Below are 23,388 nucleotides of genomic sequence, written 5' to 3' on the forward strand. Positions count from 1 at the left end.
GCGTGATCAAATTCTCACCACACGCCTCATTTGCAGAAACGCCCACCTAGCTGACAGACGCCAAAACAGTTATGGCAGTCCTGTACATCTCGATATCCACCGATGATCATAATTGTAAGGATGGATCCGGAGCCCTTGGATCAAAAAGCAGACGACAGGTTCGGCGCTTTTTATTCCCAGCCTTCGGATCTATCTTATAAGGCAAGACCCTGAGCCGTTGAATTAAGAGAAGAAAGGACGGATATTCTGAACGGAATCTCGACCCTCCATTTTGATTCTCTTTAATTCTGAGACATCAGATTATGTCCTTTTGAATCTAAACCCTCCATTTTGATTCTGAGACATCAGATTATGTCTTTTAATTCTGAGACATCAGAAACTTTAGAAACCAGTTTTCTTAAGTATTTTCACAAAAAGGGAGCTTTAAACCCTGAGATTTTCATTTTTATTGCATGTCCATTACTCTGTTCAGTTCCATTCTCATCGCTCTATTATCAGCACATTACTCTCTAAGCTAAACTTGGTTTCGATCTACTCCCATTAAGTCGGGCAAGTTCGAGTTCTTCTGCCATCAACTTTCACCTCTACAAGATTTGTGGACATCGGAATTAGCTCATCTGTCTCCTTAACTTCCCACAGGTAAGTGTCTAGACCGTCATTTTGTCGAATACTCATGCTTTATTTTCTCCATTTTTATTCTTAAAATTTCTTTTATATTCAATTGCGCTAAAATCTCAAAATAGATTATCTAGGCTAATAGTTATTTCCCCGGTCTTCTTTTTCTATTCACTCGTAAACTCTATTTATCACCTCTTAGTTTTCATTTCCTTCGAGAATAGACGTTTAGGTCGTGGACAACTTGTAGATAATATAAAAGATATAGGTAGAAGTATCTTAACATGAGAGCTTCGGGCCTGAATGAATGAAAAGTGACAAAAGATAGGCGTAGCAAAAAGTCGAATAGATCAAAAATAAGAATAGGTCAAATAAACAAGTTATGAGATCGGGCCTCAGAATGAAACTAGGGGAAAATACGATAGATCGGGAATTAAGATGAGATCGGATCCCGAACTAGCGACATAAAAGAGATCGGATATCGCTAATCGAAGAGTTATAATAAAATGATCAGGCGGAAGATCGGCAAAGAGTTCGGTCTTTCATCCACTATCTAGTTACAAGGTCCCGTAGGCTATGAAAAGCTTTATTCGGTCTCAATTTAATTTTTAACGCAAACACATTAGGAGTTCGGGGGAGAATCCTTACCCGAGCTTGGTTTAATTTTTTTTTTTAAAAAAAAAAAAAACATAACACGATAAGAGGTCAGGGGAGAGTTCTTACCCGATTCTCAACCAAAAATCATAAAATATGTGGAGATTGGAGGAGAGTCCTTATCCAAGATCCTTCACTTAAATTTTTAACAGAATACGTTAAGAGGTCGGGGGAGAGTTCTTACCCGATTCTCAACCAAAAATCATAAAATATGTGGAGATCGGAGGAGAGTCCTTATCCGAGATCCTTCACTTAAATTTTTAACAGAATACTTTAAGAGATTAGGGGGGAGTTCTTATCTGATTCTCAACCAAAATCTTAAAAATACATGAAAATCGGAGGAGAGTTCTTATCCGAGATCCTTCACTCAAACTTTAAACAAAACACTTTAAGAGATTGGGGGAGAGTTCTTACTCGATTCTCAGCCAAAATCTTAAAAAATACGTGGAGATCAGAGGAGAGTTGTGACACCCCTTACCCGTCTACAGTATATCCGAGTAAGATATGTCACATGGTGTACCGGAACACTCTATTTTATCTTAATCATTTTTATTCTTCCTTAATTTATTTTTCTCATAGTTTTGAATATAATTTATGAAATATAATTCATTTAAGTCATTTATTGAAATGATAATTTATTTGAGGTTCCGAAAATTTTATAGAAAATCCGGCAGAGTACCGGCTAAAAATGGAGAAAACAATTCTTCGAAACCTGTGAAAAACACTTCCAATAATCATATTCAATCATTCTTAAACTCCAATATCAAAATCTCAATATGTTTTTCAACAACATTTCCATTTCTCAATCATTCATCTCATATGATAATCATGTAAAAGTCATAAATAAATATTCACTTTTTCATTCATAACCACAATTTTCATTATTTACATGAACATCAAAATACATTACATAAGTTTCAATTATACAAAAGGAAATAAAAGTTAATTACAAAATACCAAAATGAAACCTAGTGTCCTACCAATGCACTGCAGATGGTGAGGTGACACGGACACTATGCAGAGCTGCAGGAGGTCTCACCCAGTCTGTGGTCTACTGGGCTCTCGGTCAGTATCTCCAGAACCTACGTGTGGTAAAAGCAACGCGCTAAGCAATAATGCTTAGTGGTGCCAATAATAAAATAAAAAGAAATAACAGAAAATAAATATGCAGTGCATGCATCGAGGTCTTACTTGTTTTGTACTTGTTATATTCATTATTTCGTTAAATTTATCCATTTTCATTTTTGGTTGCCCAAGTAACCTATACTGGACGACTAGACTGGATAAATGGGTAAACTGGCACTGGGGTCTAGTACCTCGGGCCGTCATACCATCGGTCGCATATCCATCTCCCGGTGTGCAACAGAACAGCTAATAAACTGTAATGACAATAGGCACAAGGCCAAATATCAACACAATGTCAGAATGGCTAAAAGCCATGAAATCACAGAATGGCATAATGCCATGTGCAGTACTGCTAACTGAACCCTATTGGCATACCAAACTATCCAAACCAATCTTATTAGGTATACTAGGGCATTTGATACTTTTGAATTCTTCAATTTTTGAATTTCAAGTTTTGGTGTCACTATTCACTTCACTAGTCAACAAAAATGTTGACTTTTGCATAGAAAATAGGTACATTGGTTTTAACACTCCCAATGTACCACATTTTGCATTCAAAACTTGTTGAAATTAATCACCAATACTATTCCTAAGCTTAAAACTAATGGAGCAGAATTTTCAGTTTTTGTACCCTAACTTTACTGTTCCATTAGTTACTGTTGCAATGGGAATTTGAGAAAGTGATAAACATGAAAGTTGTTCCTTATTTTGTCTAGTTGAATTTCTTTTTTTGAATCACTTCATTTGGAGTTTTGTAGCTCCAGTTATGGTCCAAAAACCATAGCTGGCCGGATTGAAAAATTGCAGAACTGACCATATCTACAGTGCAGTGAACAATGATTGCAACTGCCTTGTTGGATAGGTTCTGGTCATAATTTGAGGTAGATTTCTTCATGAAAGTTGTTTGTTTATATCTTAACTTGTTGCTGTAAAAATTTCAGGTCAATTGGGCCATTCTACAATGAGTTATGGCCAAATGAACAATTACTGTTTATTTGGTCATTCTGCAGAATCTAGTTGCAGGACATGCGGATTGGGGCCAGTTTTTGGTCCACTTGCTTTGGTCTTTTGGGCATGGTTCCTTCACCAAAATTGTGCCATTATGTGTCTAGTTTCATGTCCAATTGGCCAAACACCAATTGAACCTACACAGCCAAAGTTATGGCAGTCCAAACAGGCTGGACTCACAGCCTCACCTGCTGCTCTCACTAGGCAGCATACCAAATCAGTTTGTAATACTATACTTCACTCCAAATTATGGTCAACTTACCTCAAATGGTCACTAATTGACCATTAGAATGTTCATTCACCATTACATAAGCAAATTCCAAGTTTCTCTCCAAAACCCTAATTCCCATTTAAAATTCACACAAGATACCTTAATTAAACTCACTAACTCATTATCCATATATATATATACTTTAAACATGATCTCTAGTCCACTCTAAGTCCATAAAAAACAATCAATCTTATCCCTTCCTTAGGGCTGCCGAATTACATGGTGTACAAACACATAAATTTTATTCATTTAATTTATAAATTCTTACTCATTTTAAGTCTCTAACATGGAATAAGGGAGATATATATATATAAATAGGCACTAACCTTAGTAGGGCAGAATTTTCTCAAGCTTGAACTTCACTTTCTTCCTTTTTCTAGGCTGCCAAACACTCTAGCAAGGTTAGGTGATCAATTTTTGTGAAGGGACCTAAGGGTTTTGGGTAAGATTAGTGAGATATTCAAGCTAGAATGAAGAAGGAAATGAAGGTTTCCTTGGCCATGGTGGTGCGGCTGGAATGAGGGAAGAAGATGGCTAATAGTTTTTTAATTTCTTTGGTCTCAATTGTCTCTTTTTATTAGTTAATGAAATGGTTGTTTAAATGTAATTGGTGGGAACTTTTAAATGACATCATAATGATGTCATAATTTGCATTATATTGTATTTTCTTTTCTTTTCTTTTCTACTAACTTCAAATTAATTTTTCATCAACATTAATTCATATTTTATGTCATAATGATTATTTACTTAACTGGACAAGTCGGCAAAAAATCGTCTCTGAAGGCGAAATGACCAAAATGCCCTCCGTTTGGCTTAACGGGTCAAAATTGTCTGTACCAATTGAAAAATTTTTCTAAATATTTTCTTGGCATTCTAATGCCATAGGAACCTCAATGACCCTTCTCTGGAGTCCCAAAAATTATTTTATAAATTTTTCCCCGGGTCTAGGGCTCCTAGTTGCGAGAACCGCAACTTCCCTCTGGGTTACCCATCGCTTGGGCACCGGCTCATTTGACTTAGTTGTATTTTATTTCTAAAATTTTTACTAAATTTTTCTTATTAATATTTGAGTTAATTATGGTCCCTCACTTTAGTTTAAATATTTTTCCGAACGTTTCTGGACCGACATCAGTCACCGGAATAGAGAATGTCTGAGTTGCTACAGGGAGGGTGTTACAAGAGTTCTTATCCGAGATCCTTAAACTTTAAACAGAATACTTTAAGAGATCGGGAGAGAGTTCTTACCCGGTTCTCAGCCAAAATCTTAAAAATATGTGAAAATCGGAGGAGAGTTCTTATCTGAGATCCTTAAACCTTAAACAGAATACTTTAAGAGATCGGGGGAGAGTTCTTACCCGATTCTTAGCCAAAAATTTTAATAGAATATGTGGAGATGAGATGTGAGTTCTTATCCGAAATCTCCCGCTCAAACTCTTAACAAAATACATCAAGAGATCGGGAAAAATTTCTTACCCAAATTCTCTCAACTAAAATCTAAATTAAAATATCACAACTTTAATATACAAAGTAACCCCTAAACAAAAATTTGCTACACGACGCTTACTCACTAAGGGTCATCTCATGTACTCATATTTTTAGGTAGCCCTGAATAGTGGAATATCAAATTTTCCTTTTATCCATACGAACGATTAACATCGTCACTCCAACCCCCCTAATTATTAATTCTAATTTATGAAGAGCACAATGTTAAATCTGCTTATCCTCGTTGAGGGACGAGGTGGGGTGCCTAACACCTTCCTCACCCGTATACGGACCCCGAACCTAGAATCTCTATTTTCGAAGTGGTTTCTTTCTTAATTTACTTTTACAAATGGTTTTTGTTTAATTTCTCTCAAAATTAAAGTGGCAACTCCTCACTTTTCCCACTTCGGTGAGAACTCGTCCAGGCGACCGCAACAACCCTTGCGACAGTTTGGAGACTCCACTGGGGACTTATTTTTAACCTTGGTTTAGAGGTCCAAAAATAAATTTAATTTTATGCTCATATAAATTAAAACTGTAATTAGGGGGTTTGACTTGCAAAATTTGAAAGTCTTTATATATTAATTGTTATTATTCTTTCTAACCATTTTGCTTACTTTGGTTGTCTTATTCCCACAGCAATCTTTGTTTTTTTAAAAAAAAAAAAAAAAAAATCCCCTTATCCAGGGAAGAGGTAAATATGTCCCTTCATACACTGAATACTTACACATTGTCCTCACACACTTCAGCCCTATACTCGGGCTTTCTTACCCTCTTAGGAAATAGGAGGGAGTCATGTAGCGGTACCCGTGAAGGCTTCTGCTCAGATTGGAACTTGTTCCATTTGCTGTGATACTCGTGGAATTCTCCCGATAGTATCATGGTGGTGGAATGGGGCTCTACTGTTCACAGTAAGGACAATTTGGGGACCTGTGGCTTTTAAAAAATTAGACCTTGAGCTAAACAATCACATTAGCTGAAAGCCGTAGCAAACTACCTTGTAAGATAGAACTATCCAATTAGATAGTACTTACCCGGTACTAGGACTATCCTTATTTTAGGATAAAAAGGGACATACTTGCTTTTACCTTACTCTGTTTGTATTTTTAAATTTTTCTTAAATAAAGGTTAATTTTGAATCATACTGTTAGAATGGTCTAAACACCTTCCTACTTTGATAGGTGTATGGATATTATCACACTAGTAGTATAATTCAAAATTACATGAATTTATTCTGCTAACAAATTTTCTTCACAGAAGTTGTGAATTGGAATCTACAAAGGGTAAAACGGAAACTTTAATCTGGCATTCTCGAGTCAGTCAACAGAAGAAGTTCCAAGGCAGGAACGAAATGCTAGACAATGGTCCGAACCGCTTCATAGTTCAGAATCCCCACAGATTGACGACATAGGGGCAAACATCAGCTCCTTACTTCCATTCGATCCAAGAAGTTTGAGGTTAGAATGACTGGTCTTGAGGATTTATCCAGCAGTTGGAAATCACTTCACGATCATGTCAAAGCAAAGTTTGAGGAAAAGTATGAAAAGATTGCAACCTTGATACGGGTTAGAATACAAGTTCCGGCGTTAAAGGCCATGCTATCAACTTGGAAGGGTGTTCTCCTTCAACGACATAGATACAACTCTCACTATAGAAGAATATCAGGCACTGCTGGAAATCCCTTATGTGGCGCAGAATCAGATCTACCTACACCTCAAGCATAGACAAACCTGGAAACAGTTCGCGCATATGCTTGGAATCCCCACAGAGGAAGCAAAGGTGAAAGAAACCGTCAAGGGAAGCACACACGAGTGGTATTCGACTTACATCAAGAAGTATTTGGATCTGTACATTCAAAACAAGCAATGGGAACAAGCTTCATTGACACTAGCTTTGGGGATTTACGGCCTGATCTTGTTTCCCAGACCTTTGAGAGTCATAATTCACAGCATCACAGAAATGTTTTGGGCAGTAGAGAAGCAAAACATCAACCCAATACCTGTAATTCTTGCAGAGACCCTTTTGACCCTAACCTATTACCGACAACAAGGTAAGGGAACCATCAAGTGTTGTTCCCAATTACTACATCTTTGGATCCTCAGCCACATATGTCCTTTGGAAACTAAGGGATTAACTCGGTATCCCAACCAGCCGCTCATTGAAAAAATGGCTAGACTGACAGTAAGTCCAAAGAATGAACTACAATGACAAGAGCAAATTCTAAGCTTAAACAGTCACAACTACTACTGGAGGAAGTTATGGTTTGTGGGTCAGCCTATTTTGTCCAGTACAGGGGATAATCATTCGGTACCTTTGATCGGATTGACCGGATATATAAGTTCCATTCCAACTTTGGTAATGAGGCAATTCGGTTCAAAACAGCTTGCGCCCAATGTTGAAGTACTTCATCAAGCTCATTTCTATCATGAACCTGGCAGAGAGGAAGAACTGAAATCATTTCGCAAGTCCTGGGAAAAGGTCACCATGATTGAATGGTCACCTAAAAGGCCAAGTACCACAGAAGACTACCTCAGATGGAGGGCAAGCAGAGATCAGGGATACCCAGTTTCCGAACCAGCAGAACCAAAGGGTAGCATGCCTCGTCGGGAAGTGCTTTCAAAAGAAGTTAACACCGAGTTGGTCAGCTTTCTAGAGAGTTCGAATGCCGAGAACCAGCAACTACAAGAACGGATAAGGCAATTGGAAGACCAACAGCAAATCCTAAAAACAAAGGTAAAGAGGCTCAGGGAAGAAGCGACGACAGAAAAGGCAGAATTTGAAGAACATGAAACACGATGGGAGAAAGAAAAAACCTCGCTTCAAGGTGCAATAAGAGAGGCAAGAGTTCAGAATAGCAAATTGCGAGAGAAATTGAAATACCAGGAGATACTCATGGAAGAGTATAAACAAGAAAGCAAAAAGAAGAAGCTTGAACTAAAGGAACAGGCACAGTTGATCAATGACATTTTGAAAAAGTGTGCTAAAGAAAGGAAAGAAAAAAAAAAGGCAAGCCACCCTTCATTAAGAGCTGAGAGAAAATATTGACCAACTAGAAAGAATGATAGCACAAGGGAAACAAGAGCTCCTGCCAGAATCTGAATATGCCTTGAAAACATTCAACCCTGTCAGACAAGAAGAAAGACTCTATGAGTATCTCAAAAGATGTCACTGTATTTTAAAGAGTCTCCCTGAGCCTAGGCAATTGTAAAGGACGCTATGTATTAATGAATCGTTTTGACCTATTGTTTAGCAAAATGTGAATGAATAGTATAACTCTCGTGGGAATTATCCTTGTTAGGGTTATACGAAAAGACGAATGCGTCACATGGACAAGTATCATAGACACGTATATGATCCCGTCATTCACTGTTGGACTATCGAGTGATGCCATGATAAAGTTAACACAATTCACCTTTTGCATACTCCATTTCGGTAGTCATTTGCCCCCGTATCCTTTGCCCAGTTATGACCTTTAATGCTAACAGAATTTAAGACTAATTTAAAATTCTTCCCACACTAAATCAACATTGCTCCTAGCAAAGCAAACCCGACTAAGCAAGCAGTTTCACCAAGACGAGTGTGTAACACCCTCCCTGTAGCAACTCCGTACATTCTACTGTTCCGGTGACCGGTGTCGGTCCGGACAGCTAGAACGTTCGGAAAAATATTTAAATCAAAGTGAGGGACCATAATTAACTCAAATATTAATAAGAAAAATTTAGTAAAAATTTTAGAAATAAAATACAACCGAGTTAAACGAGCCGGTGCCCAAGCGATGGGTAACCAGAGGGAAGTTGCGGTTCTCGCAACGAGGAGCCCTAGACCCGGGGGAAAAATTATAAAATAATTTTTGGGACTCCAAAGAAGGGTTATTGAGGTTCCCATGGCATTAGAATGCCAAGAAAATACCTAGAAAAATTTTTCAATCGGTACAGACAATTTTGGCCCGTTGAGCCAAACGGAGGGCATTTTGGTCATTTCGCCTTCAGAGGTGATTTTTGGCCGACTTGTCTAGTTAAGTAAATAATTAATATGACATAAAATATGAATAAACATTACTAGAAATTAGATTGGAAATGAGTAGTGGAGAAAAGAAAAGAAAAATCAAATAAAGCAATTTGTGACATCATAGTGATGTCATTTATAAATTACCAACCAATTACAAGCTAATAAGCTTTCTTAAATACTTAAAAGAGACAAAACAAAGACCAAAACAATTAAAAATCCAGCAGCCATCATCCTCCCCAAAGGCAGCCGAAACCTTGCCCTAGACCTAATCCTCCATTAACACTTCCATAAGCTTTCCATTCCACTAAGTCTCACCCTAAATCCTCATACTCCATTCACTAAAATTTATCCTAGCACCTTGCATAACCTTTTGACAGCCTAGAAAGTGAAGGAAAGTGAAGATTTAACTTGGGAAAATTCTGCCACTTAAAGGTTAGTGCACTATATACCTAAAACTCTTTAATTTCATGAATAGGAACTTGAATATAGTAAGAAAATGAAATTTAAATGAACAGAACTCATGTGTATGTGTACATGAATTTCGGCTGCCCTATTGAAGGAATAGGAATGAGTATTTTTTATGAGCTTAGAGTGAACTAGAAACCATGTTTGAAGTTTATAAACATAAGAATACTGAATTAGTAGCTAACTAAGGTAAATTGTATAAATCATGACTTTGAACTAGGGTTTTGGGAGTAAAATGTGAACTTGGCTTATGCAATTGTTAAAGAACATTCTAATGGTCAATTAGTGACCATTTGAGGAGATTTGACCATAATATGGACTGAAAAATAGCATGGCAAAGTGAATGACTATGCTGCCTAGGGACAGAAAGAATGGTGAGATTTCAGTCCAATTACACAGCCATAACTTTGGCTGTGTTGGTCCAATTGGTGTTTGGCCAATTGGACATGAAACTAGGCTTATAATGGCACATTTTTGCTGAAGAAACCATGCCCAAAAGACCAAAGCAAGAGGACCAAAAGTTGGCCCCAATCCGGATCCCCTGCAACAGCATCTGCAGAAATGACCAAATGAACAGTACTGTTCATTTGGCCATAACTCACTGTAGAAATGGTCAATTGACCTGAAATTTTTACAGAAACAATTTAAGACATAGATAAACAACTTTCATGAAGAAACCTATCCCAAATTATGGCAAGAACCTATTCCAAAATGGAATCACAGTCACTGTTCATGGTACTGTAGATTTGGTAATTTCTGCAGAATGGAAATCCGGCCAGCTGTGGTTTTTGGACCATATCTGGAGTTTCAAAACTCCAAATGGAGTGATTCAAAAAAGGAAATTCAACTAGACAAAATAAGGAACAACTTTCATGTTTGCCATTTCTTCAAATTCCCACTGAAACAGTGTCCAATGGAACAATAAAGTTGAGTTCCAAAAACTGAAAATTCTGCTTCCCTTGGTTTAAACTTTGAAATGGTATAAATGCTTAATGCCAACAAGTTTTGAATGCCAAATGTGGTATGTTGGGAGTTCCAAAGTCAATGTACATATTTTCTATCTAAAAGTCAACATTTTTGTTGACCAATGAGGTGAATAGTGACACCAAAACTTGAAATTCACAAATTGAAGAATTTAAAAGTTTCAAATGCCCTAGTATACCTAACAAGATTGGTTTGGATAGTATGGCATGCCAATAGGGTTCAGTTAGCAGTACTGCACATGGCAATATGCCATTCCTTGATTTTATGGCTTTTAGCCATTCTGACCTTGCATTGAGACTTGGCCTTGTGCATGATGTATTCTGACTTGTTAGCCGTTACATTTGCCTGCCGGAGATGCATATGTGACCGATGGTGTGACGGCTCGAGGTACTTGATACCCAGTGCCAATTTACCCGTTATCCAGTCCAGTCGTCTAGTGTAGGTTACTTGGGGCAACCAAATGAATAAAAGTGGACAAAGTAAATGATATACAAATACCAAACAAATATAACACATACATTCATTACATATTTATTTCTTGCTATTTCCTTTATTTTATTATTGCACCACTAAGCATTATTGCTTAGCACGTTGCTTTTGCTACGCGTAGGTTCTGGAGATACAGATCGTGAGCCTAGTAGACCGCAGACTGGGTGAGTCCATCCTGCAGTTCTGCACAGTGTCCGTGTCACCTCAACTTCTGTAGTGCATTGGTAGGACACTAGGCGTCATTTTGATATTTTGTAGCTAATTTTTACTTCCTCATATGTATTTGAACTTATGTAATGTATTTTGATGTTCATGTAAATAATGAAAGTTATGGTTATGAATGCAAAATTTGAGCATTTATTTATTGTTATATATGAGCATTAGGAGAAATGGATGTTTGAGAAACGAAAAGGTTGTTGAGAACCGAAATTGAAAATTGTTGAGATTTTGGATATTGGAGTTTGAGATGATTGAATACAAATATTGGAAGTGTTTTTAACAGGTTCTGAAGAACTGTTTTCTCCATTTTTAACCGGTACTCTGTCGGATTTTCTTTAAAATTTTCGGAACCTCAAATAAATGACAATTTCGATAAATGGCTTAAATAAATTATCTTTCACAAATTATATTCAAAAACATGATATAAATTAATTAAGGTATATTAGAGTGTGCCGGTACACCGTGTGGCATTACTTACTCGGGTATACTGTACACGGGTAAGGGGTGTCACATTTAGTGGTATCAGAGCACGGTTTAGGCGTTTCTGGGCCTAGATTGAGTCCATACCATGCATTGCATTTGTAAGAGTCGAGGTGACACTAACGCAGATCTGTTTGTCTTTGTTAAATAGGATATGGACCCTTTATCTCAGAGGGCAGTCGAGGAGGAAGTGGAGAGTCATGCTCCACCTGCAGCAGCTGAGACTGGGGGCATGAGAGAATATGCTCCGCCAGCTCAAGCAGAGCCTGCTCAGCCTCCACAGGCCATGTTTTAGCAAATAGCCGTTTTCTTTAGACAAATGGCCGGGGTAATGCCAGCAGCACCACCACCACCAGCTCCACAGCAGAAATCACACCTGGAAAGGCTAAGAAAGTTTGGCGCTGTGGACTTCTATGGCAAGAGAGAATATGACTCTGTTGCGGTAGAATTGTGGTTGAGCAGCAGGCGAGTTTTAAAACAACTCCACCGCACTCCAGAGCAAAACACGGAAGCGCCATATCCTGTTGCAAGATGATGCCTACGAATGGTGGGATCTGTGTCGATGAAGTGCAGCGAAGCTATAACTTGGGACTTCTTTCTCTCCGAATTTAAAAAGAAATATGTGGGTCTTGTATACGGAAGAGAGAAGAAGGGAATTCATTAACTGAGCGAGGCAGTGTCAGTGGCCGAATATGAGAAGGAATTTGTCCGATTGAGCCGCTATGGAAGGGAGATAGTCCCTAATGAAGCTGAAAGGTGCAAGAGATTTGAAGAGGGACTAAATGACAACATAAAGATCCAGCTCACTGCCTTGGGAATCACAGAATTTACCAAGTTAGTGGAAGCTGCAATAAAGGTTGAAAAAGTAAGAATCAGTGAGCAGACCAGAAGGGATAAACAGCAGAAGAGGGGCCCGGGTCAGTCTAGCTCATCTCCTACACCTGGGAAGAAGTTCAGAGGTCCATCTGTACAGAGTTCAGGTCAGCCACAAGGTCAGGGTCAGTCTCAGGGGCCCAGGCCACAGTTCACCCCTAGGAGAGGTCAGTCCACACCATCAGTGGGTAGCTCTCCAGGGATGGGGTTCAGGGGACCAGCCCCAACATCTTCTGTATGTCCACACTGTCTGAAATGGCACAAGGGGGAATGTTAGAGAGTAACTGGTGCCTGCTTAAGATGTGGGTTGACAGAGCATCAGCTGAGGAACTGCCCACGCAGAACTACTACAGCTGCTCCAACACAAGCAGACAGACCTGCTCCTGCACCGCAAAGAGGTAAAAAATCTGGCAAATCTGACGCAGTAGGACCATCACAGAGGCCTACATCTGAGCCAGCAGAGAGGCCAGATAACAGACCACCTGCCAGAAATTATGCCCTGAGAGCTCAGAAGGAGCAAGATGCCCCGGACGTCATCAGGGGTACGTTCTCCCTCTACACTACACCTGTGCATGCATTGGTGGATCTAGGATCCACTCATTCATATATCTGCATCAACCTACCCGTAGAAAGGGGGATACTAGTAGGGGAGAGTGACCAAGACATTCTGGTCACTAATCCATTGGGCCACAGTGTAGTAGTGAACAAAGTGTACAAGGGTTGCCCGTTAAGGATTCAGGGGTATGAATTCTTGGCAGACCTAATTGAGTTGCCCTTCCATGAGTTTGACGTGATTTTGGGAATGGACTGGTTATCACGTCATCAGGCAATAGTTGATTGCAAATTGAAGAGAATTTCTCTAAAAACTTCAGAGGGTAATGAGATCACGGTTGTGGGGGAAAGGACAGATTTCCTGTCCAATGTCATCTCAGCCATAGTTGTAAGAAGAATGATGAGAAAAAGCTGTGAAGCCTACCTAGCACATGTGGTGGATACTAGGCAGGCTAAGCCAAACCTGAGTAATATACCCACAGTAAGAGACTTCCCAGAGGTGTTTCCTGAAGAATTGAACGGTTTGCCACCAGAAAGGGAAGTTGAATTTGCTATTGAGACACTGCCAAGTACAACACCCATTTCTATTGCTCCTTATAGGATGGCACCCACTGAATTGAGGGAGTTGAAAACTCAGTTGCAAGAGTTGCTTGATAAGGGGTTCATACGCCCCAGTGTGTCACCATGGGGAGCTCAAAGGTCTTGTTTGTGAAAAAGAAGGATGGGACTTTGAGGCTTTGCATTGATTACCTGGCGATTGAATAAAGTAGTATGAAGAACAAATATCCGTTGCCTAGAATTGATGATCTGTTTGATCGGTTGAAGGAGCGAGTATTTTCTAAGATTGATCTCAGATCAGGGTATCATCAGTTGAGGGTGAAGAATGTAGATGTGCCCAAGACTGCATTCAGGACCCGGTATGGGCATTATGAATTTCTGGTGATGCCCTTTGGCCTAACAAATGCACCAGCGGCATTCATGGACCTTATGAACCGTATCTTCCACCCATACTTAGATCGGTTCGTAGTGGTCTTTATTGATGATATTCTGGTGTATTCCAAGACCAGGGAAGAACATGATGAGCATTTGAGGATTATTCTGCAAACCCTGAGAGAAAAGGAACTGTATGCTAAGTTGTCCAAGTGTGACTTTTGGCTGAATGAGATTGCATTCCTTGGACACATAGTGTCAGCTGATGGGATTAGGGTGGATCCCAAGAAAATAGAAGCAGTGATGGAATGGAAGCCTCCCAGAAATACAACTGAGGTCAGAAGTTTCTTGGGGCTAGCTGGGTATTACAGGAGATTTGTGAAGGGATTTTCCTTAATAGCTGCTCCAATGACCAAGTTGTTACACAAGAATGTCAGATTTGACCGAATGACAAGTGTCGCACCAGTTTGAGAAGTTGAAGGCTATGTTGACAGAGGCACCGGTGTGCACTGACGGTGTCGAGAAAGGACTTCGTGGTCTACAGTGATGCTTCTCATAATGGGTTATGGTGTGTATTGATGCAAGAGGGGAAGGTGGTCGCTTATGCTTCCAGGCAGCTAAGGCCACATGAACAGAATTACCCTACCCATGATCTAGAGCTTGCAGCAATTATCTTTGCACTGAAGATATGGAGGCATTACTTGTACGGTGAAAAGTGCTACATTTACACAGACCACAAAAGTCTGAAATATTTGCCAACCCAGAAGGAGCTCAACCTTAGACATAGACGATGGATTGAGTTCCTGAAGGACTATGATTGTGTAATTGACTACCATCCTGGGAAGGCAAATGTAGTTGCTGATGCTTTGAGCAGAAAGTCCATCATAGCTTTGAGATCATTGAATGCCCGTCTATCTTTGATTCGAGATGGAGCTATTTTGGCTGAGTTGCAAGTGAGGCCAAACCTGTTACAGCAGATTTTAGATGGGCAGAAGGTAGATGAGAAGCTAATGGCTATTATGAGCAAAATCTCAGAGGGAAAAGCAACTGATTATGAGGGGAAAGCAGATGGGTGTCTGTGTTACAAAGGAAGACTGTGTGTACCCGATGATGGGGAATTGAAGGCCAGTATTCTAAAAGAGGCACACACCAGTGTATATGCTATGCACCCAGGAAGTACAAAGATGTATCATGATTTGAAGCTTCAGTATTGGTGGCCTGGTATGAAGAAGGACATATCTGACTATGTGACTAAATGCTTGACATGTCAGCAAGTGAAGGTTGAACATCAAGTTCCATCAGGTTTGCTACAGCCTATACGCATACTTGAATGGAAATGGGATCGGGTCACCATGGATTTTGTAAGTGGTCTACCTCTCACCCGGAAGAAACATGATGCAGCATGGGTGATAGTGGACAGATTGAAGAAGTCAGCACACTTTCTGCCAGTTAGGACTAACTACTCACTGGAGAAGTTAGCATAATTGTATATCAGTGAGATTGTTAGACTGCATGGAATTCCACTTTCCATCATATCTGATCGAGACCCAAGATTCACATCGAGATTTTGAAGAAGTTGCATGAATCCTTGGGTACACAACTCCACTTCAGCACAGCTTTCCATCCTCAGACGGATGGGCAATCAGAAAGAGTAATCCATGTAAACAATTGAACCAATTGAATTAATACAAATATTGAACTAAAATGATAACAATAACATGAAATATATGTCAGATCCTTGAGGATATGCTGAGGAGTTGTGTCATTGAGTTTGAGGGAAGTTGGGATAGATACCTCCCACTGGCAGAATTTGCATACAACAATAGCTACCAAGCTAGTATCCAAATGGCCCCATATGAAGCACTGTATGGGAGAAAATGTAGAACTCCAGTGTGCTGGACTGAATTGGGCGAAGACAAACTGGTAGGGCCAGACCTGGTGAAACAGATTGAGGAGAAAGTAAAACTAATCAAAGCCAATCTGAAGGTTGCCTCAGACAGACAGAAATCTTATGCCGACCTGAAGAGAAAAGAAATAGAATATGCGGTTGGCGACAAAGTGTTCCTCAAGGTGTCACCGTGGAAGAAGGTATTGAGGTTTGGAAGAAAAGGTAAGTTAAGCCCTAGGTTCATTGGCCCATATGAAGTCATTGAACGTGTGGGTCCAGTGGCCTATAGGCTAGCTTTACCACCAGAGCTGGATAAGATCCACAATGTGTTCCACGTGTCTATGCTAAGAAGATACCGCTCAGATCCTTCACATGTCATTTCCAGAGAAGAAATTGAAATACAACCGGATTTGACTTATGAAGAAGAACCTCTACGGATCCTGGCTCGGGAAGTAAAAGAGTTGAGAAATAAGCGGATTCCACTGGTGAAAGTGCTTTGGAGGCACCACAACACCGAAGAGGCAACTTGGAAAAGTGAAGAGACGATGAGGCAACAGTTCCCTCAATTGTTTGCATCAGGTAAATTTCGAGGACGAAATTTAAATTAGAGGGGAAGAGTTGTAACACCCTCCCTGTAGCAACTCCGTACATTCTACTGTTCCGATGACCGGTGTCGGTCCGGACAGTTAGAACGTCCGGAAAAATATTTAAATCAAAGTGAGGGACCATAATTAACTCAAATATTAATAAGAAAAATTTAGTAAAAATTTTAGAAATAAAACACAACCGAGTTAAACGAGCCGGTGCCCAAGCGATGGGTAACCAGAGGGAAGTTGCGGTTCTCGCAACGAGGAGCCCTAGACCCGGAGAAAAAATTATAAAATAATTTTTGGGACTCCAAAGAAGGGTTATTGAGGTTCCCATGGCATTAGAATGCCAAGAAAATACCTAGAAAAATTTTTCAATCGGTACAGACAATTTTAGCCCGTTGAGCCAAAAGGAGGGCATTTTGGTCATTTTGCCTTCAGAGGTGATTTTTGGCCGACTTGTCCAGTTAAATAAATAATTAATATGACATAAAATATGAATAAACATTACTAGAAATTAAATTGGAAATGAGTAGTGGAGAAAAGAAAAGAAAAATCAAATAAAGCAATTTGTGACATCATAGTGATGTCATTTATAAATTACCAACCAATCACAAGCTAATAAGCTTTCTTAAATACTTAAAAGAGACAAAACAAAGACCAAAACAATTAAAAATCCAGCAGCCATCATCCTCCCCAAAGGCAGCCGAAACCTTGCCCTAGACCTAATCCTCCATTAACACTTCCATAAGCTTTCCATTCCACTAAGTCTCACCCTAAATCCTCATACTCCATTCACTAAAATTTATCCTAGCACCTTGCATAACCTTTTGGCAGCCTAGAAAGTGAGGAAAGTGAAGATTTAACTTGGGAAAATTCTGCCACTTAAAGGTTAGTGCACTATATACCTTAAACTCTTTAATTTCATGAATAGGAACTTGAATATAGTAAGAAAATGAAATTTAAATGAACAAAACTCATGTGTATGTGTACATGAATTTCGGCTACCCTATTGAAGGAATAGGAATGAGTGTTTTTGATGAGCTTGGAGTGAACTACAAACCATGTTTGAAGTTTATAAACATAAGAATAGTGAATTAGTAGCTAACTAAGGTAAATTGTATAAATCATGACTTTGAACTAGGGTTTTGGGAGTAAAATGTGAACTTGGCTTATGCAATTGTTAAAGAACATTCTAATGGTCAATTAGTGACCATTTGAGGAGATTTGACCATAATATGGACTGAAAAATAGCATGGCAAAGTGAATGACTATGCTGCCTAGGGGCAGCGACAATGGGTGAGATTTCAGTCCAATTACATAGCCATAACTTTGGCTGTGTTGGTCCAATTGGTGTTTGGCCAATTGGACATGAAACTAGGCTTATAATGGCACATTTTTGTTGAAGAAACCATGCCCAAAAGACCAAAGCAAGAGGACCAAAAGTTGGCCCCAATCCGGATCCCCTGCAACAGCACCTTCAGAAATGACCAAATGAACGGCCATAACTCACTGTAGAAATGGTCAATTGACCTGAAATTTTTACAGAAACAAGTTAAGACATAGACAAACAACTTTCATGAAGAAACCTACCCCAAATTATGGCCAGAACCTATTCCAAAATGGAATCACAGTCACTGTTCATGGTACTGTAGATTTGGTAATTTTTGCAGAATGGAAATCCGGCCAGCTGTGGTTTTTGGACCATATCTGGAGCTTCAAAACTCCAAATGGAGTGATTCAAAAAAGGAAATTCAATTAGACAAAATAAGGAACAACTTTCATGTTTGCCATTTCTTCAAATTCCCACTGAAACAGTGTCCAATGGAACAGTAAAGTTGAGTTCCAAAAGCGAAAATTCTGCTTCCCTTGGTTTAAACTTTGAAATGGTATAAATGCTTAATGCCAACAAGTTTTGAATGCCAAATGTGGTATGTTGGGAGTGCCAAAGTCAATGTACATATTTTCTATCTAAAAGTCAACATTTTTGTTGACCAATGAGGTGAATAGTGACACCAAAACTTGAAATTCACAAATTGAAGAATTTAAAAGTTTCAAATGCCCTAGTATACCTAACAAGATTGGTTTAGATAGTTTGGCATGCCAATAGGGTTCAGTTAGCAGTACTGCACATGGCAATATGCCATTCCTTGATTTTATGGCTTTTAGCCATTCTGACCTTGCATTGAGACTTGGCCTTGTGCACGATGTATTCTGACTTGTTGTTATTACATTGCACACCGGGAGATGCATATGTGACCGATGGTGTGACGGCTCGAGGTACTTGATACCCGATGCGGTTACCCGTTATCGATCCGATGCGTCTAGTGTAGGTTACTTGGGGCAACCAAATAAATAAAAGTGGACAAAGTAAATGATATACAAATACCAAATAAATATAACATATACATTCATTACATATTTATTTCTTGCTATTTCCTTTATTTTATTATTGCACCACTAAGCATTATTGCTTAGCGTGTTGCTTTTGCCACGCGTAGGTTCTGGAGATACAGATCGTGAGCCCAGTAGACCGCAGACTGGGTGAGTCCATCCTGCAGATTACACGCGATGTCCGTGTCACCTCAACTTCTGTAGTGCATTGGTAGGACACTAGGCGTCATTTTGATATTTTGTAGCTAATTTTTACTTCCTCATATGTATTTGAACTTATGTAATGTATTTTGATGTTCATGTAAATAATGAAAGTTATGGTTATGAATGCAAAATTTGAGCATTTATTTATTGTTATATATGAGCATTATGAGAAATGGATGTTTGAGAAACGAAAAGGTTGTTGAGAACCGAAATTGAAAATTGTTGAGATTTTGGATATTGGAGTTTGAGATGATTGAATACAAATATTGGAAGTGTTTTTAACAGGTTCCGAAAAACTGTTTTCTCCATTTTTAGCCGGTACTCTGCCAGATTTTCTTTAAAATTTTCGGAACCTCAAATAAATGACAATTTCGATAAATGGCTTAAATAAATTATCTTTCACAAATTATATTCAAAAACATGATATAAATTAATTAAGGTATATTAGAGTGTGCCAGTACACCGTGTGGCATTACTTACTCGGGTATACTGTACACGGGTAAGGGGTGTCACAGAGTGTACTTAACAAGGTTTCGAGTGAAGAAGATAATGGAAGACCAAGAACAAGTATAGAACCTACAGAGACAAGTTTCAGAATTAAGAGACCAAGTCCCAGAACTGATGAAATTGATGAAGAAAATGTCCTAAAACAGACCCACATCCGAACCAAATTTGCCATTACCTCCCCCACTCCCTACTACGGTTGATTCTCATCAAGCTTCAACCTCTTTCACCTTTCAACCTCCTATTTCAGATCCAACAATCACTGTCAATCCGACCCTCCCAAATAATGACTTACCTTTCCCTTATTATTAGGCTGTCTCAAATGCCGAGTTGCACCCTTCCATAACAATCCCTCCAGTTCTCCCTGCCCCTTATTTCGGAACTAGGGGAATAGCCCATACAATATGAGGAGAAAGTAGAGCAAAAGAAAATGAGAAGTTATTCGCTCTAGAAGAAAGATTAAAAGCGATAGAGGGACTGAATATGTACGGCTCAGTAGATGTATCGTCACTGAGATTGGTACCAGATGTGGTGGTGCCGCCAAAGTTCAAAGTTCCAAACTTCGACAAGTATACCAGAAATTTAGATCCCCGCATCCATCTAGCAACTTACATAGCCAAGATGTCCGCCCTCACTGAAGATGACAGGCTTTTGGTCCATTTCTTTCACAAAAGTCTCTTTGGGGCAATTTTGCGATGGTGCATACAACTGGATAGGAGTAAACTATGCTCCTGGAAAGATTTGGCCAATGCTTTCCTGAAACAATACAAGTTCAATTGTAATGTTGCCCCCACAAGAAGAGACCTCCAAAATCTAGTACAAAGAGAGAGAGAAAGCTTCAAAGAGTATGCCTAGAGATGGAGAGAGAAAGCAACAAAGGTATATCCTCTGGTTACTGACAATGAACTCTGCTCTCTGTTTATTGAGACATTGAAGGCTCTGTACTTCAATCTGATGATCGAAAACACCTCCAACAGCTTTTCAGACATCATTCAAGCTAGCAAAAGAATTGAAGCTAACCTCAGGTTAGAGAGACTGCAGGAGTTGACTGATAACTCTGCAAAGAAAATCGCCAGTTTTGGAAAGAGGAAAGAAGGTGACGTGCACTCCATCACCCGACAAGTCCAACCTCCATTCTCTCAGAATAATTTTCAGCCGTACCCTCCTACTTAAGGCCCGACAATAGCAAACATTCCGCCCCTTTTTCCAAATTATCCTCACCCTCGCCCATAATATCCACCACAAGCAGCTTACAACCCCAGACCACCCGCCCAACCGAATCAATCAAGACCACCTCCTCCCCGAACTAACCCGAGATCACAAAGGAACCCTGATCCACCTCTCCCCCTTTCACTCAGTAAAATATACCGGTACTTACTCGGTATAAATCAAATAGTGCCTATCCTCCTTGACTCGATTCAGCCACCATATCCCAGGTGGTATGATACCAATGCCCAATGTGAATATCATGGCGGGGCACTCGGGCACTCAACTGACAACTGCGGAGCTCTCAGGGGAAGAGTACAAGCCCTGATAAAAAATGGTTGGTTAAAAATTGAGGGAAATAGCTCTCTTCCCAATGTTACTTCAAACCCATTGCCTAATCATGGTACAGGCAATGGCGTGAATATGATAGAGCCACAGGATGAAAATTCAATTTTGGAGGTAGATCGGTTGATTCCTCATTTCGAGAAAATTTTTGCTATGGCAGTAAGAGAGGGATATCTATGCCCTCAGACGTCCGGGTCAGAAAGTGATACAGGATGCCCCTACCACGTAGGAGCGACTGACCATGAGCTGCAAAACTGTGAGGAGTTCAGGCAGGAAGTCCGGAGGATGCTGTCACTCAAAACTTTGAGATGTCAGCGGAAACCAAGGTTGGAGGGCGAAGTGAACATAGCTAGGTTTGGTCGGAATGCCTCCACCCCCAATCCCAGATTAACCTTTTCTGCTCTCAGCATACCGACACCAACACCACCAATAACAGTCATCCGAACCCCGCCTCAACTCCCAGTTACAAACACCCATGCAGTACCTTGGAACTATAATCTTCAAGTCTTTACTCAGGAGGCATCCAGCAGCACTTCAGCTCCTACCCTCAACTATACACATACTCAACCCATAACCCCTCCTAAACCATGCTTCGCTCCTCACGAGCACTTTAAAATGACTTTTGCCGGACCCTCTAAAAATGCTACTCCCCAATCAAACCCAAAACCTGTCACGACCACTGACTCCCTCCCGCAAGATCAGGAAATAGAATTTATAACTCAGAGTGGGAGATGTTACGGAAATAATGTGAGGGAAAAGAAGAAGGGAAAAGTAAAAATGGGAGAGCCACAAGAAAACACGGAGGATGGGGCTGTGAGAGTTGAGAAAGGGGAACCTGCTGAACCAAAGGAAGAGGAAGAACTGTTGCTACAAATAATGAAACAGAGTGAGTATGACGTTATTGAGCAATTGAGAAAGACGGCTATTCAAATTTCATTGCTGTCGCTAATATTAAGCTCGGAAGTGCATTGCCAAGCCTTGCAAAAGGTTCTAGACCATGCCTTTATGAACCCCGATATCACACCGGGGCAATTTGAGAAAATAGTAGGGCAAATTCAGGCATCCAGTTTTGTCACTTTCTCGAAAGACGAGATAGATCCGACTGGCTTGAAGCACACCAAAGCTCTACATGTGACAGTTAAATGCAAATGGTGCATAGTTGCCAAAGTCTTGATCGACAATAGATCTGCTCTCAATGTCTTGCCTAATGCCACCTTGGCAAGACTACCTGTTGACTCATCAGCCATTCGCCAAAGTGCTATGGTGGTAAGAGCCTTTGACGATACAAAGAGGGAGGTACTCGGGGACATTGATTTACCACTGCAGATCGGGGCATGCACTTTCAACATCACTTTTCAAGTGATGGATATCGAGCCTGCATACACTATGTTGCTAGGGAGACCCTGGATCCATTCGGCAAACGCCGTACCTTCAACTCTACATCAGAGGATTAAGTACATCATATGCGGCAAAATCATTGCAGTAAGAGGGGAGGAAGCCATGTTAGTCACCAAGCCCCAATCAGTTCCTTATGTGGAAACAACCGAAAGGTCCTTGGAAAGCTCTTTCCAAGCATTAGAGTTATAAGGGACCACCCTGAGGGATGAGGGGGCTGCAGCTATGGTTGCGAAGGTAATGTTGAAAAGCGGCTATGAGAAGGGCAAGGGATTGGGCACCGCATTGCAGGGAATTGTTGAACCAATACCGGCTATTCAGAAAATCGGCCATTTTGGTTTGTGATATGAGGAAGATGCTCTTATGGACGGGAGGTTCTGGATAACGAACATACTCCGGGATCAAAGGTTTGACAGGAGAGTTGGGAAAATGAAAGCTATCCCAAAAATCATCGATGTTTTCACCAAGCCAATCGTTCAAAATCCAGTAGAAAGTGAAGAGTCTTCTGAAGAACCATCCATTGATGTCATACAACTTGACTCTCTGTCCGAGGCACTGATATCTCCAATCACCGAGGGGCAAGAGCTTGGGAAGCAGAAGACATTCTTATGGTCAATCTCGAGACCATTGACCAATTCATACCTAATAGCTCAATTGACTCAGAAGTTCCTTATGTTAACTTTGAAACTCCCATAGCTACCATTACTTCA

At 40.0% G+C, this 23,388-nt stretch overlaps 1 protein-coding gene across 1 annotated transcript; it reads left to right on the forward strand.

The window, feature by feature from the left end:
* The first annotated feature begins 20,215 nt into the window (after window positions 1-20,215).
* LOC131180938 (uncharacterized) lies at window positions 20,216-22,870 on the forward strand. Its single transcript, XM_058149253.1, has 3 exons — window positions 20,216-20,430; window positions 21,169-22,146; window positions 22,351-22,870. Exons 1-3 carry the CDS (start codon window positions 20,216-20,218, stop codon window positions 22,868-22,870), a joined length of 1,713 nt encoding a protein of 570 aa, XP_058005236.1.
* The last annotated feature ends 518 nt before the right edge of the window (window positions 22,871-23,388 follow it).

The sequence above is a fragment of the Hevea brasiliensis genome, chromosome 6 (assembly GCF_030052815.1).
Source record: "Hevea brasiliensis isolate MT/VB/25A 57/8 chromosome 6, ASM3005281v1, whole genome shotgun sequence".
Taxonomy (NCBI): Eukaryota; Viridiplantae; Streptophyta; class Magnoliopsida; order Malpighiales; family Euphorbiaceae; genus Hevea; species Hevea brasiliensis.